This window comes from Alligator mississippiensis, chromosome 1, assembly GCF_030867095.1.
Source record: "Alligator mississippiensis isolate rAllMis1 chromosome 1, rAllMis1, whole genome shotgun sequence".
NCBI classification, from domain to species: domain Eukaryota; kingdom Metazoa; phylum Chordata; order Crocodylia; family Alligatoridae; genus Alligator; species Alligator mississippiensis.
Window position 1 is genome coordinate 294438719 of NC_081824.1, and position 15548 is coordinate 294454266.

A 15548-nucleotide genomic window follows, 5' to 3' on the forward strand; every position below is an offset into this window, starting at 1 on the left:
AAAAAATTACAAAATTCATATCTGATCTTGGCTGCCCGTCATGCAGCCCTTGATGACTTGCCAAAATTCAGTAAGCGGCCCTCCGCCCAAAATAATTGCCCATCCCTGGTCTAAGACCTTTGGTTCGGTATGGGGAGAAAGACCTCTGAAAAGATCTTAGAGGAAAGATCACTAGAATCGCGACTCCTACCTTTTCAACTCTCAAGCGGACTTATTACAAAAGCATACTGCTGGCAAAGTAATCCTAAAAGATGAACCCCTACTCCTACATGATCTTACAGCTCGTGACATAGATTTCTTTCACTAAAAATGTTTGTTGTTATTGTTCATTTCGAATATCGAATAAGTACATGTAAAAGTTCATTCTAGACTTCTTATTCTCATCTATGTTGGAAGTGGTGGGGGCGCTGAGGTACACAGTTCACCTGGGGTGCCAGTTACCCTTGTACTGGCCCTGCTGCCATTACTTCTAAAAAATTAGCTTTCCTGCTGAATCTGCCAGCTCTGGGCACTGGGAGCACCGAACCTCCAAAGCCCGAGGTTCAAAGACACTGATTCTGTGCTAGCTAGGCTGTAAAAAGCCTCCTAAGCCACTTCCCCTTCAAAAGCCTTATTTGAATTACTCACGAGTCATTAGAAATTTCTGGTCACCCTGAGGTATCTGGAATTCCCCTGGCTGAAGCTCCATTTCTCTCAGATGCTGCTTTATTGTAGAGTTGATTTGCCCGATTACAGACAGACAGTGTCTTGGGTCTAAGCTAAATACCTCATTTGATTATCGTCCAGTTACATCGTGTAATTACAAAAGTACTTTTATATAAAATACTGCAATACAGACGATATAAAATTATAAAATGTATTAGGTACCTTCACATTAGGTACATATAGTGGCTAAACACCGCAGGAGTTAATCTGATTTGGAGTGAATATCCATGTATGCTGCACAGTTCAGTTTTGGGGTACATCCATGCCATGTAGCTTCAACTGAAGGATGCTGTGCCATACTTGTGAATGCTCCCTCCTTCCCATGAGCACACCCTCCCACTGGAATTCAGCTTCGTAGGCTCATGAATGATCAGATCTCATCCAAACATTGTCCATCATGATAGTAATAAGATGATCATATGTGGTGAGGGAAAGGGAGAGCTGGCTGCGTGTTGTTGGCACTTAAATCTGTGTCATCTGATCAGTTTGCCTAGTGGCTGCACGTAGCTGTGGACAAGAACCAGAGGTGGAGTTGGCCCTCTGCTATCTCTGCAAGTCAGAGATGTAGTGGTGGAGGTGTAGTTTTCTACCAGAACTCTGATGCATGACCCCAAAGTGAGAGACTGCTCACAGGCCTCACTTTTTAACACAAGAGTGGAATGTAAAGGAGCAGCTGTACAAATCATTTGATAATGCAGAAAAGCATGGAATTAAAGGTCACAGATATTCCTCCCCCCCGCAACGGACTGAGAAAAGTGACTAGTGCAGATTTCAGCCAAATTATACACAGAAAAATAACAGTATCTTACTCCAGAACTCTTAGTGAGCCTTCTTGTGTATGTGCTTCTTTACAGGACACAAATAATGCTGATGAGAGAACTTCAAAAAAATGTGAGTTTCCTCTTTTGAACCTTCATTCTGTATCCAGTATCACACAACTAATGCCCTTCTTCAGGACTCTGAGCTCTGCATTTAAAACAAAAGGTGATGGGTCCCCAAAAACACAGAGTTCAATGTCTTTATCAGTCAAATATCCTGATGGTAGTGCCACAAGGATCTTGAAGCAACTTGAAGAAAGTGTTGAACGTGACTTTTTGGAAACTCTGGAGAGCTAAGTCATCTGTTAAACAATATGTGTTGAATAAGTAGTAAAACTAAGAGAGCTGTAATATGAATAAGGGGGAGATGTAATTGCTGTAAGGATGCTTGTTACTCATTTCTTTTCCTCAGTTTTGAAACTGTATGTCAACTTTTTTTTCCTTTCTCCCCACTTTTATGGATATGAAGTATATAATTCTTAATTTGGGTTTCTCAATTTGTCTTGAACAGCAAGGACTTATGCTTAACATTTATGGCAACAAAGTGTGCCTGTACACAAGTGTGGCGGTTGCTCTGATACAGTGTAATTCCAGCATGTTGGAGCAGATTCGATGAACCAAATCTGCTGGAGCATGGAAATTACTGTGCTCCAGCAGCCTCCTGTGTTTTGTGTATCAGCGTCCCCGTGCTTCAAAACGGCGGCAGGGGCACTTGAAATAAAACTTGTTTGAGGAGCTCTTTTGTCAAGCTTTAGTTCAAGTGCCCCTGCCACCATTTTGAAGCAGGGATACGCTGATACACAAGATGCTACAGCACTTTAATGAGTGGCTGTGAGAGCCACTCTCATTAAAATGGTGCCCCTTCCACCCCCAGAGTATGTGTAAAAGTGCCCAAAGGGCATAATTTAGTTACCAAGAGAAGTCACCACTATTCTCCTTTTCTTTCTGACTTGAGGAACTGAAGAAAACTCTTTTTATAAACAAAGAAGCAACGTTTTTGATTAATTAATGAACGTGACAGATTTTTTTTATTCATCTAAAAAGTTGCAATTCTGGTATTTTAATCTGCTTTATAGAACCATTCTTCTATCTCCTAAAGGTAAAAGCAAGAAGTTTGTATGAATGTCCAAGCTGATATTGCATATTAGTGGAGAGTCAGTTTGCATACGCTTTCCTGAAGTTTAAGTTCTACTTCTTGTGCTATCTTCTGTAACTCTGGCCCAAACATTTACATATCCAAGGAGTAAACTAAATTATCAACAGGTGTTTTTTTTTCAGATTGAGCATGTTGTAAATAAAATTGCAGATCTATTGTATTTAGAATCTCAGATCTATATTATAGTAATCTGTTGTCGCAAGATCAGTGATTATATAGTGAGAAGAGAGACCTAGGCAATAACATGTTGTAATTTACACCACTTGAATTTTTGAATGCAGATAACTTCATTATTCAAAACTGGTCATTCTTCCAAAAAGAAAGAATGTTTTGTTCAGCTATTCTTTCAGTGACTAAAGCCACCTTACAGCCTTTGAACAGTAACTTAATGAAGATAGCCCATGTAAAAATTGTATGTTACCGTATATAAGGTACTTACAAATCAAAAGCAAATATGTGTTATGTAGTTTTTTAAAATTCTTGGTACAGGTAATTTTTTTGCTGCTTTGTGGCTCAAGAAAGAGGAGTGTTTCAGTTCATCGTGCTGTGACTGAAAGGTTCAAGAGCAGCCTCTGGGACTGTGCTGGCAAAGCAGTTCTGATGGATTTAGGAGGGTGGGGAAATAGGTTGATTGATTGATTCCTTCTCTGAAGCACATGGCTAAATGTCTTGAACTGCCTAAGAGGATGCATTTACTTACAGTCAGATAATTAACCTTATAATGGGAGTCACTGCTGGAGAATTACTAGAACATTTCTTCAAAAGCAAACATTCTTGAGTTTTCAAACTGCCTATAAGTCCCAGAAAGTACAAATAATGATGTAGGTTGAATTATTTTGAGGTACTTTTATGTTTGGGGTGTTTGCATATGTTTCATGTTTGTCATGGTGAAAGGTGTGCGCTTGGCTACTGCTACCAGTGTTAATTGAGACTGTCATTGCTAAACTAGGCCTGTCAAGACAACAGTCCTGTTTTAACCAAAGCAGGAGGAAAAGAAAGGGCACCCATACACATGCTCAGTGCCTGCTTTGACACATTTTAATTAGAATTAGCCTCGGAGTCGCGTATATTCAGCGTCCACCCACTTCAATGTGGCAGTGGGGGTGCTTTAACTAAGGCTCATTGAACGAGCCTTAGTTAAAACACTCCTGCTGCCATTTTGAAGTGCATGACGCTGATTACACAAGACATTGTGGGCTGGGCACTTTAATTAGAGCGGCTTCTGAGAGCCGCTCTAATTAAAGCGTCACCCACCCTGCCCCCACCAAAGCACATGTAAAAATGCCCAAAAGGCATGGGACAGTGTATGAGGGGGGGCAGTTTCAAGACTTGCATAGAAATACAAGCTACTGTAATTCATTGGCTTGCAACTGTACTGAGGTTTTCATCTTTATTTGGGTACCAGATTAAATGGTGAAACGTGCACAACATACTTTACTGTAATTATGCTATAACAATGATTAAATAGTCATGTATTGTCCTACGTGGAATTGCAGTCATTTGTAAACATTGATACAATTAAGTCTACTAGTAAATAGAGCAAAGTATGGCATTGTTTGCTCATTATGAATGTGAATTAATCACACTTCTTTCTGAATGTAATCTGTTGACTGACTGAATCTGTGAAACCTTTTGGCATACTCACAGGTAATATGTAGTGTTCTTTCTAAGCGTAACTTACTATACAATTAAAAACTGGAGCAAAACATTATTAGATAGAAATATGTTTTTAAAGTGGTTCCGCTCAAAATAATAAGCATATATTGCTAACACTCAGGGTAATTTGATAGTTTTAATTCCAGTTCTGTGACAGGAGCCCCAATGTATTACCAGTCAAAGACTCTCCTCACCCCATCCAAGGCTGGTAAAGTACTTATGCCTAAGCTGTTATAATCAAGGATCCATCAGATCCTTCATTCCAAGTCCCCTTTTAAATTAAGGCCTGTACAGTCTGTCTGCTCATAGCCTCCTCAGCAGTTTGATTTCACACTTTCTTCTGGGGCTGAACCATTTTCCCTGACTTGTTTCCTTCTCTTGCTCTATTTCCTGTTTCCCGTCAGGCTAGGAGTATAGTATGCCTTTGATCAAATAGGCTTTTCCAAGTAGCAACCAAATAACATTAAACTCTCAGCCACAGGTTCTCTTCAATACTCAATTTTTTTTTCAGATGACTTTGAGAGCCTCTTTTTTGTCATATGCTTCTAAATTCCCCACCTTCCACATGACAGGCTGCCTGTTTTCATGGGCTGCTTCAGAAATGTTTCTTTCACCACTTGTTTAACAGTAAAATCATTGCACTAAAGAAGAAAACTTATTTAAGTGTCAATGGCCTTGTCTATATACAGATTTTGTACCACCGCAAAAGCTGTAGTGGTTAAGAGTTTGATTTTTTTTTTTTAAATTGAAATTGTTTCTTAGTACAATGCATACATCATACATTATGGATGCAGTTATATCGGCATAGAGGTCTTTGTGCTAGTGTAACTTATTTCCATTTCCATATTCAATTAGCTTTACCCATTTATAGCACTTTTATGCAGATGTAATTGCCTACCCATGGTTTGTGGTGAGTTGTACTGCTTCACAATGGTATAAGTAAAGCAGTACAACTTATGTGCAGAAGACCCTAAGAAACTTTAGCAAAAAGTTAGATTTTAAGACTAGTGGAATACTTTTGCTTAGGATATGTAGTGATTGCTTGTTTCCAAACAAAATGTGTAGTTCAATTGTTTTTATAGAAACTGCGACTTTAAAATAACATAGCTATAGTGTATGATACTTAGAGGAAAAACAGTTGGTTTTCAAAAGCTTAATTTTTCTGAAGAAAAAGTTGATACTATCTACAATAATAAAGATTACTGCCAAAGAATAGCAGAACTTTGAAATGTGGTATATAAAATAATGGCTAAGTGTGTTCAATGTTACCTTTTGAATGTAATTCTTGTAATAATATTAAATGTTATTTTAAAATACGTCTTCAAATGGACCTTGTTAATGTTTTAACTCCATTGTCATTCCTGGTAAGATGTCTTTACCTGTAACTTTATTTAATCTGTCTCTCAAAAGTCTCTGGACCTTTTCCAATTAATCAAGCCCCAATGCAGAATTCTGTATACAATGATAGATGTATATCACTTATTATATATGTGAGAAGACAGGGTCTGTCTAAAAGAACTGCCTCTTCACTTTACAGCTTTGTGGGAGTAGGTAAGAAACTTTTTTCCCCCTTCACAATGAAGAGACAGAAAATAGGTACAAATGATCCTGCTCCTACACAGCAGTGAAAGGCTCTGTGCAATCTTTTCCTTGTACAGCTGTGTAGAGTTATAACATGAAGCTGCTTGTATAATATCTGAAAAATCTTGCTGACTGGTATGTACGTATTAAGTTTAAAGAAGTAACACAATGAGTAGAACTAGAGAGCCTTTAATTACTGTTAGCCAGCTGATAAAACCGGCTGGCAGAGAAGTGTGCATAGAGGTCACGTGTACAACGTATGATAGGACAGTTACATCTCTGATGCCTTTTTATTATATATTGAATAACTTTAGAAACCAAGGAAATAGTAGGGTTTCCAAAAAAAAATTACCAGCTACCACACAGACCAGGTATAGATGTATCCTATTTTACTACTTTGGTACATGTAACAGTTAGCTCTCCCATCACTGTTAGATATCTCTTCAATCCTCCCTGTGTTGCTTATTATTTTCCAGATGTGATTTGCAAAGACCTTGAAACTCCCCCAACTCATTATCTTTTTGCTAGCCCAACTGAGCCTGGTTACTTTCCAGAAGGGAGGGAAGAGAGCAACCCACTTAGAAACTGAAACCTTGTTAAAGAGGGGGGGGGGATGATGAGGGAGACCTGCTAGAACCTGAGCCTTGTTTTTGCTGAAGCCATACAAGACAATGTTAGGGGTACAGGGCCACTATCTAACATATAATCTATCCAACACCTGCTATTTAAGTGTTATAGTACTAGGATATATCCTACTTTACCAGGAACTAGCAGCATTGATCTCATCTTTTACTGCTTGTTTTTTGGGCATTTCTTTTTCATTTTCAGGGGTGGGAAGGGTTCTTCTTGGAATGCTGCGCATCCAAAACTCCAGGTGGGTTTTATGGCAGCCACAGATTACCTGATTTACACCACAGTCTTGCATTAGAGGATCAGGGGTGTTACTGTTAGTGGAAGCCATTGTCATTTTTAACCAAGTGTTAAAAAGAATTTATCTATTTGCACTTCTTCTGTTCTTCTTAGTTAAAAAGAAACAAAATTCAAAATGGGGAATGACTTTATGCCTTTTCTAGGTGTTCTACTGAGCAGGAGTACCTGAAAGCAGGTATACCAGTTCCTTCCAATGCTCCCATCCCACAAACATTTCCTATCCCTCACTGGAATGCTGCTGTATGTCAGACCTGAAGAATCTGGTACCTTCAAATGATCTGTTTAAGGAGACTAGGAAAAATGGTGGATCCAGCTGATCTCTTTGCATACTTAAATCCTCTCTTCAGATTTGCATGTTCAGTAAATGGTGTTATAAGTTTTGGTAGCCCTCAGTTGTCAGAATTTAAGATGCACAAGAAAAGGTAAGACTTAACGTATGGAAGGTACCTATACCAGTTTTTTTCTGTCTGCCAACACCATGAAGTAAATCCTCCTGTTTCCCCAGAACAGTGATAAGAGAATCTGAATTGTAGTGCCAGCAACCACAGAATTGCCAAGCAGATGATATACATGAAACTTTTTAAAGATGTCCCTCTCTATATCCTACCTCCCTAAAAAGCTCCCAAATAAGCAAACAGAAAAACTCAGTTTGGAGTCAATACATGTAAGCATGCACTAGTTATAATAAATGAACAATAAACCAGTATAGTGTTTATGAAACACCCACAGAAGGGATTTTTGTTGATGCTCAGAGGTGCTCTGGGGAGCAGAGAAGGCTTGGCAAGCTTAATCCACCAAAATCAGGTACTCCAGGGAATAAGTTTAAATCAATTTTAATACTGAAATACAAATGATAACATGAATGTACTTGGGGGGGAAAAGGCAAACAAAGTTCTTTGTGTGAGTCTGATATCTTTTATTAGACCAACTTAAATAGTTGGGAAAATTTTTCTTAGCAAGCTTTTGGGTTTAAAAACTAGGGCTGTGAGAAGCTTCAGTCCCTGATTCGATTTGGCAGAGATTCAGCCTGATTCGGTGGCTGAATCTCCGAATCAAATCAGAGGACCCTTTAATCTCTCCAGATCGATTTGGAGAGATTCGGTGATTCAGACATAGACACAGCTTTAAATGTTTTTTCTACATACCTCTAGACAGGTTGGGGCGTGGGGGAAGAAGGGGATTAACTGTCCTCCTCTTACCCCCTCCGCCCCCCCGGTCTGTTTCTCACCCACTGACTCCTCAATTTACATTTTCACTGACTGCCTTTCTTGCATGCATACCAGCCTCTGGCCTCTACTATTCAATCCATCCAGGAAGAGCGCACACAAACTGCAGATGCTTCCTCAGCCTGACGAAGAGTTTTTAAACCTGAAAGCTTGCTAAGAAATATTTTCCAACTATTTAAGTTGGTCTAATAAAAGATATAAGATTCAGCCAGAGAACCTTGTTTGCCTGTCCTTAGACCAACACAGCTACAACCTATACCCTTGGGGAAAAAGGTGATGTTCTGTAGGCATGAGGTTGTGGGAATCCAGTATTGTCCTTGATTAGAGTTACAGATCAAATAAGGCCAGCCTATAAAGATAAGCTAGCTCAGCTGCAGTCTGCAGAGTACTACAAAACAGGGACAGAACCAAGTTTCCGCAGAGCCATTTTACATACAAGGAAACTGAACAGTACTGGGTGCTAGGGTTTACTCCAGGTTGTAAGGATGTAGTAAGACATACTATTTGCTTTTCAGCATGTTTAAAACTTAATTCCTAGAGTACTATTCAAATTGAAAATGAAAAACTGGAGAATACCTCAATCTTGTCCCCTATCTTTATTCCATTTGTTCCTGTCCACTCATGTCTCACACCCAAATTGAATATCAACATTTGAATTTCACTTTGGCTATTGTATATTCTGAAATAACCTCTGTTGCCTGGAGTGGGTCCCAGTATTGTTTCTGACCCTGGGACAGTACAAGATCTTGCACAACTCTGTCAACAAAGTCCACAGTTTGATGCTCTACGAACTTTCACTAACCCCTGGAGAAAGTAATGGATGGTATGCAGCCAAAACAGCTAGTTATGGTGATAGTATTGTATGTGTTCAGCCCCTTTAGTCTTTAAGGACAAGGGCTTAATTCTTTCCCAAATTAGAAATGTCTTGGAGGGCATAAGTCCATCCTAAAATCTTCCTCTACTCCTGTCCTATTGATACAGTGTTCATTGTGCTTCTCCATTGTAGCACTGTGCCTATAGTACTTGAATGTTCTTCCATCTCCTTTATAAACCTGCAGCACATCAGAGGAACATTTATATTATTCAAATTGAACTTGTTCATTTTGAGTACCAGTCAGGTAGTGTAACTTTCCGGAACCCTAAAGAGCAGTCTTCTCTTAAAAATTGCTTAGCAAGGGAAATGGGGCATGAAAACACCCTACACATTAGACTGGTTTAAATGCAGTTTTAATCTGAAGTAGACATATGAGTCTGTTAAACTGGCTTTAAGCTGCTTCAAATGATTTAAAGGTGCAGTAGAAAGTGGAAAATTGAGTGCTGTTTGAACCAAGTTAGTGATGGGTTCACATGTGGACACTCAGCATTCCAGGGCATCAGTCTGATGGTCCTCCAGGCATTCTGTGCTTCATTTCTCTTCAACCCTCCTACACCTGCTGCTGCAACTGGCCACTCTGGTATGTAGCCAGAACTCTACTGCCCCTTCATGCCCCTTTTACTGGCACTTTTTTACCAATGAGTTTCCTTGCACGGCTTGGTCAATAAAAGCTATCTTTCTAACAACCAGCTGTGTCCTTGCTTCCTCCTTGATTTATGCCCCCTCATCATGGCTCCCTAGGAACTAGTAAATTGAGCTCTCTTCCCTTCCTTCCCTTCCCCCACCAAAGCAGGTGACAAAGAATTGACTGGGACTTTGGTCAATTTGGAGTTCATTGAACCTTGTGTTTCACAGAGAAGAGAACACCAAAAAGTAAGAACATCCCCACCCACAGGTCATTCACCCCCTTAGCCCCAGAGGGCATGAGTGCAAGTACCCAACTCCCACCTTCCCTACACACACTCACACTCTGAGGCTGGTTGCTCATTCCCATCCCCTGCCCTCAGAACTACAGCACTTGACACAATGAGGTCTGTGTTGTGTCAAGTTGACAGGAGTTTTCCATAGAGTTTTTATTATGGTTTGTATGAGATGTTCTAGATAGGGATGATCCTTCCTCCAGCAGACTTCTAGATGACTTCTAGAGCTCCAGTTTGACCCCTGTAAGATTTTATTAATTATGAATTGGTTCCCAGTAGGTGATGTGGGAACAGTTCAGTTTTTAGGTAGACCTGCACCTTGAAAACCCCTTTCATATTAAACTGGTCTGTATCAGCCAAACCCAGTTCCATTAAACTTCCAGCTCTTCCACATCCCTCCCCTCTGCATGAAGAGACAGCTGCTCAAACATGGGCTATGCTATGGGCTCAAGCTTCCTCCTGTAGTCTGAAGTGAGATTTGACAGGACACCAACTAATTGTAACCCAGCTTGCCTCAACTTGGCTCAGCATTGAGGAGGCTGAAGTTAAGTTCCTCATTCCCAGTTCCCTAGGAAGTAGGAATAAGGAACTGGGAACAATTCACTGTGGGGTGGCTGTGGGGCAGTGATTCCCAACCAGGGTACCACTGTTGGCTACAAAGCACCAACTCACAGGATCATCATACAATTCTAGTTTATTGGATGGATACAAAAGTCAGACCATAAACCTTGGTGCTGATCCCCTCAAACACACACACGTTCACACGCACTCACAGTAGCTAGCTCTGAACACTAAGCACTGGTGTCAAGATATACCTATCCGCAAGCACTGGAGTCTGCCATTGAGGGCCAATTGAGGCTTCTTTCAGTGCAATGTTACTTCAGAAGGGGGTCACCAGCTGCTCCTTCTGGCTGGACAGGCAGGGTGCTTGTCAGGTCAAAGAGGGTGCCATTGGGGGTCATTCTTTGCTGCCTTTTATCCATCTCTGGCAGACTTTGGTGATTCCCCAATTCTTGGGCTTACCCAATCCAGGGGTCATTGACCTCAAGGGACATCCCTCTTGGTAGCTGCTGGATGGCACTTGTCAGCCCCAGGGGTCAAGTCCGCACGTACGTACAGTCTCAAGAGTCCATTGATGAATTTTGATTCACTGCCATGATGAAAACATTATAAAATAAAACAGAAAAGTACACCTGAAAGTATTGTATTGGAAGCCCCAAATCCTTCTATTTGCTGAAAAACTATGGTCCACTGAAAAATATGCAAATAAGTTTTCCTATTGATATTGCTCATTTACTCCAATGAGTGAGAACTGGGTCATCAAAGTTAACGCATCTCTTTCTCTTGAGGCAAGCAGTCCTAAGAAAGTGCTGACAGCCAACCCAAAAGTCCATTAAGGCTCTCTGCCCGTGACTTGGGTTTTGCATATGCTGCATCAATCAGCTGCCTCAAAAATTGTCCTACAGTTGGAACACTTTTACTAATATTGCTTGTACAGTACAAGGGTTAAATGTATCCTGCCGATGCCATCGTACACCTTGCAAGACTGCCGGGAGGAGACAAGCCACGTGGGAGGAAAAGCGCAGGCCCTTCTCAGCAAAGGGGGAAGCACCCCAGGCCTGGAGCCTGCTGGGGCTAGAAACACATGTAGTGGGGCCACATGCTGTGGGAGGGGGAGCTGTGCTCGGGAGCGGCTGGGGCCAGCTGCACGTGGAGCCGTGCTCAGGGGGCAGGGCGGGCAGCAGGGACCGGGGCTCGGTTCCCATCAGGGTCCTGGGACCCCGGGTCCTGCGGCAGGCCCTGCATCTCAGCCACGGCGCCCCTGAACTCTCCCACAGGCCCTCGACCGCGGGGCCGGGCAGCTAGGAACCCTAGCCACGCCCCCGCCTATAAAGCAAAAGCAGGGCAGTGCCTCTCCTCGACGCCAGGATAGGTGGGTCTAAGCTCCCCCCACCCCGCCTACCTCCAGTGTTCTGGCCCCGCCCCTCGCACGCCGGAAACGGCCCCCTCGCGCGCTGACCCCGTCCCGGAAGTGCCGGGCAGCAGGAGGAGGCGGTTACCCCCAGCTGCGGTTCGGGCGCTGGAGCTAAAATGGCGACGAAAACAGTGACCGGGATTCGCCTCAGCGCGGTGAGCTCCCTAACCCTCGCGGGGCGGTACCGGGCAGTGGCTGCGCCCGTCCCCGCGGTCTGGCTTCCCCCGACTCCCTCTAGCGCCTGCTGTCCCGTGGGGCGGGGCGGGGCGGGGCGGTGGCCCCGCTTCTTCTTCCGCCCTTCGGCCTATTCCCCCGTGTGTTTGTGTATGTGTGTGTGTATCACGAGTGCGGCCTCCCCCACGCGGAAGCGAAACTGCTTGTTTCGATGTGGGGGCGGGGCCTGTGACATGGGGGTGCTGCCTGAGGGTGCAGTGGGCAGCTGGTTAGTTGCCCCTAGATCTAGTCCCGCTGTGAGCAGGGCTTGGACTAGCTCAGCGTTTGTCACAACCCAAAAGTGGGCAGCAAGACTGTATGAAAGGGTCCTGAGTAAACTTTAAAAAATGGATTTTCTTAAAAAGGTGGGAAACTGGGGCTTTTTCCTTGCAGGCTGGCAGAGGTTCAGCCTGTGAGGGGGCCTCCTTGCCGGGGACAGTGGGGAGTGGATCAGGACTGGCCATCCGTGTTTACAGATTGCTCCCGGTATGAAGAAGGCTGAGAATCACTGCTGTAGATTATTTCCTGGTAACTTGTTGACATGGCTGTGCCTTACAGATGACAGGAAAAAAGAGACACCCCTTATAGTAGGAACAGTAGCAAAATAGGCAAGCTCTGTTTGGCTGTCTGACCACTGCCAGAGAGAACTGCCATCTCCCTGAGTCTGGCAGTTGCAAGCAGAGAGTACTTTGCAATACAAGTGCTTCTCATGGCTATCCTCTAGCAGCTTCTGTGCTATTGTCAGTCATCTTGGGCCCAAACCAATCTGCTGATGTCAACAGGAGTCTTTCCACTGAGAGTGGGAGTCGGAACAGGTACCTGTGAAAATGGCATTGTTTTCTCTCCTCTTTGTTCTTACACAAATGCCATCACGGACATAAAATGCATGCACTTGGAAACAGAAGTTAAATTTTACATTGGATACAAATTTTTCTCCTCCACAAAAAAGGTATGCTCATGGAGGTCAGTGATGGACTGTTCAGGGAGGTTAAAGTATCCTGCCACCGGCTTTGGTGTCTTTGTGGAGTGGATGTTGACTTGGTACCTGTGCGTTCTGTTGCATAGGGTTCTGGGCATTGTAGACAGCAGGAGGGTGCAAGTGAAACCTGGGCAGGGTCAGCAGTGTCAGGTTAGCCATTGCTTGTCCCCTTGCTACTGAAGGCCATTCCCAGCAATGTCCTGCAGCCCTAAATTTTGTGGCAGGCCCTGTTCTTCCCACCCCCAAATTTCTGGACCCACCTGAGCCTTATAAGCCCTATGTTTGACAATTCTTATTTAATCAGTCCGCTTACCACTGCTGTTAGCAACATTCCCCTCCCCTTGTCCCATTCTTCATAAAAAATCTTTTCTTTCTGCCGGTCCATTCCTAGCTTTGAATTGGATGTTGCCTGTGAAAGCTCATACCTCTCTAAACAAATCAGTCTCAGAGGTGCCATCCTGCTCTATCTTCTGCATGACTTCAGACTAACATGGATATCCTCCTCTGGGGATAGGAAGTAATGGAGGAGTTATTTGGACCAGCAGGCTGACAGAGACTTGCCAGTGTTGCAGAAAAAGGGGTGTCTCCATTGGCTCTCTTGCCTGTTACCTCAGTTGAAGTGAAAGAAATGTATACACAGATCTTTTCTGTTTTGGTAACAGCCCTCTTTTTCTTATGGCATATTTTATTTTCCTATTGTTGAAATTATATGAAACTTTGTTTAATGAATGCTGTTCTTTGGGTCATTGTAATCCACTGGTTAGACCAACAAATGTAAGGACTACAGGTGCTACACCCTGTCAGGCCTGCTGCACAAATACTGTCATTAGTTACACCTTCAAAATAAAAGCTATTATAAATTTTTAAATACAGTTAATAGTATCCCCATGCAATGTTTAAGTTAATCAATGCAAACAAGTCTTATTTGCAAAAATCCATCATACTTGTTGGTAGCAGCAAGCACTCTAACCTGTTTTTCCTTTACATTCCTTTTAGAAAGAAAATTAATGCAAATTGTATGGCATGTCAAGAAGTGATATTGTTAAAACGCACAGATTCAAAAACCTATCATTTTGCAGTATGATGTGAAATAATTGAAATATGGTCGATTTAGTAACAGTTCATAGTCTGTATCCTTATAAAATATTTCATTCCATTACAGGCACTACTTATAAAATGATAAAATAACTTCCTATCATTCCATTGGAAAAGATGTATAACTAACTTTTAAAATCTCAGCTGTTTGTGCTGTTTTGGAGGTACTGGTCACAGCTCCATAGTTAACATTAACTTTGGAAATGGGATTTATATTTTCTTTCTCAATACATAGCTGATTTTTCATGATGCAAATTCAGAAGTATTAAATAGTTAACCTTTCAGTTTTCGTATTGTCTGAATTCTTTTAATAAATTTTAAATAGGAAATATTAGAAAATGTTCTATGCCTAAAATTTGTTCCTATAAGTGATAAAGTGATTTTTGAAACAAAGTGTATACCAGTTGGTATAGATAGCAGGAGATCTTCTGGGAGGAGAGGCAGCAGGGCAGACCCTGAGCCCACAGTGGGCAGCCTACCCCCACCCTTGCCCCACACACAAATCTAGAGGGCAGCTGCCCCCCCATCCCCCTCAGGAATGTGTGCAGCAGCAGGGAGCTAGCCCTGCCCCCCTGGATGAGCTGCCCATGGCCCCATTCTGCTCCCCACCGGGGCCCTGCGGCTGCACATTGCAACCCCAAGCTTCACGTACCGCCCAGCTGGGCACCATCTGCAGCCCTGCCAAACTCCCTCCCTCCCTATTCCACCTCAATTCCACCTCCCCCCGCCACTGCTGCCACTTACTTGCGGGAGCTGCTGTCCAGGCTGCCTGGTGGCCATGTCCATACACTTAGTGCCTCCTGCCTGACCATTCTTTCACTCGGTCCAGCCCCTTGCAGGCTGGAACTCTGCCAGCCTGCATAGAACTCATTGCAAAACTGCAAAACCCACAGGTCTGTGGTAAAATGAGAAATCCGCGTTTTCCTTTGGTGAAGGGTAAAATCCATGCTTTCCTCCATTTTTCTGTGGAAAATGGAAAACCTGGATCCTTGGTAATCAGGTCTGTTGTCTCTCATTTCCATATACTGCTGTTAATTAGGATGTTATCTGTGGAGATGACAAACTCTCCCTGTGCCTGAAAAAGGGTGTTTGTGCCTGGAAGCTTGCAAAGAACAAATTTTCCAACTATTTAGTTGGTCTAATTAAAGAAAACCCATCTACCCAAAGAACCTTGTCTGCCTATGCTATGATCTCTGGAGACACAAATCCACAGTTGAGCATTACTAAGCATTACAGAGTTGCTTAATGGGATCTTCTAGACTGAGCACTGAGTCCCATTTGGTAGAGTGGTTTTCTTTAATCTTTACTAATCTAAAGATCAGGCCCCTAGTATAGTCTGTGGCCTCTTATGACCTATTTATAAAACTTCTAAAAGATTTACATGAATATATTATCTCAAACAGTATGTAATTAGAAGTTA

At 42.6% G+C, this 15548-nt stretch overlaps 2 protein-coding genes and 1 long non-coding RNA gene across 6 annotated transcripts in view; 2 read left to right on the forward strand and 1 right to left on the reverse strand.

Annotated features, from left to right (window-relative positions):
* DOP1B (DOP1 leucine zipper like protein B) overlaps positions 1-5651 on the forward strand; it is an 88488-nt gene extending 82837 nt beyond the window's left edge. For all 4 annotated transcript variants that reach the window (XM_014599166.3, XM_014599167.3, XM_014599168.3 and 1 more), the window contains exon 37: positions 1560-5651. In XM_014599166.3, coding sequence (XP_014454652.1) covers positions 1560-1820 — 261 coding nt within the window. In that variant the 3' untranslated portion in view covers positions 1821-5651. The remainder of the gene's footprint in view (positions 1-1559) is intronic.
* Positions 5652-9282: 3631 nt separating this feature from the next.
* LOC132247728 (uncharacterized) lies at positions 9283-11865 on the reverse strand. The gene is made up of 2 exons (XR_009459086.1): positions 11830-11865; positions 9283-11016 (listed from the first exon to the last, which is right to left on the reverse strand). It is a non-coding gene; the product is annotated as an uncharacterized LOC132247728 (long non-coding RNA).
* Positions 11866-11884: 19 nt separating this feature from the next.
* The window catches only part of MORC3 (MORC family CW-type zinc finger 3), a 59285-nt gene continuing 55621 nt past the window's right edge, over positions 11885-15548 (forward strand). Inside the window, exon 1 of the mRNA XM_059720733.1 lies at positions 11885-11996. Within this exon, the coding sequence (XP_059576716.1) occupies positions 11958-11996 (39 nt within the window). The 5' untranslated portion in view covers positions 11885-11957. The remainder of the gene's footprint in view (positions 11997-15548) is intronic.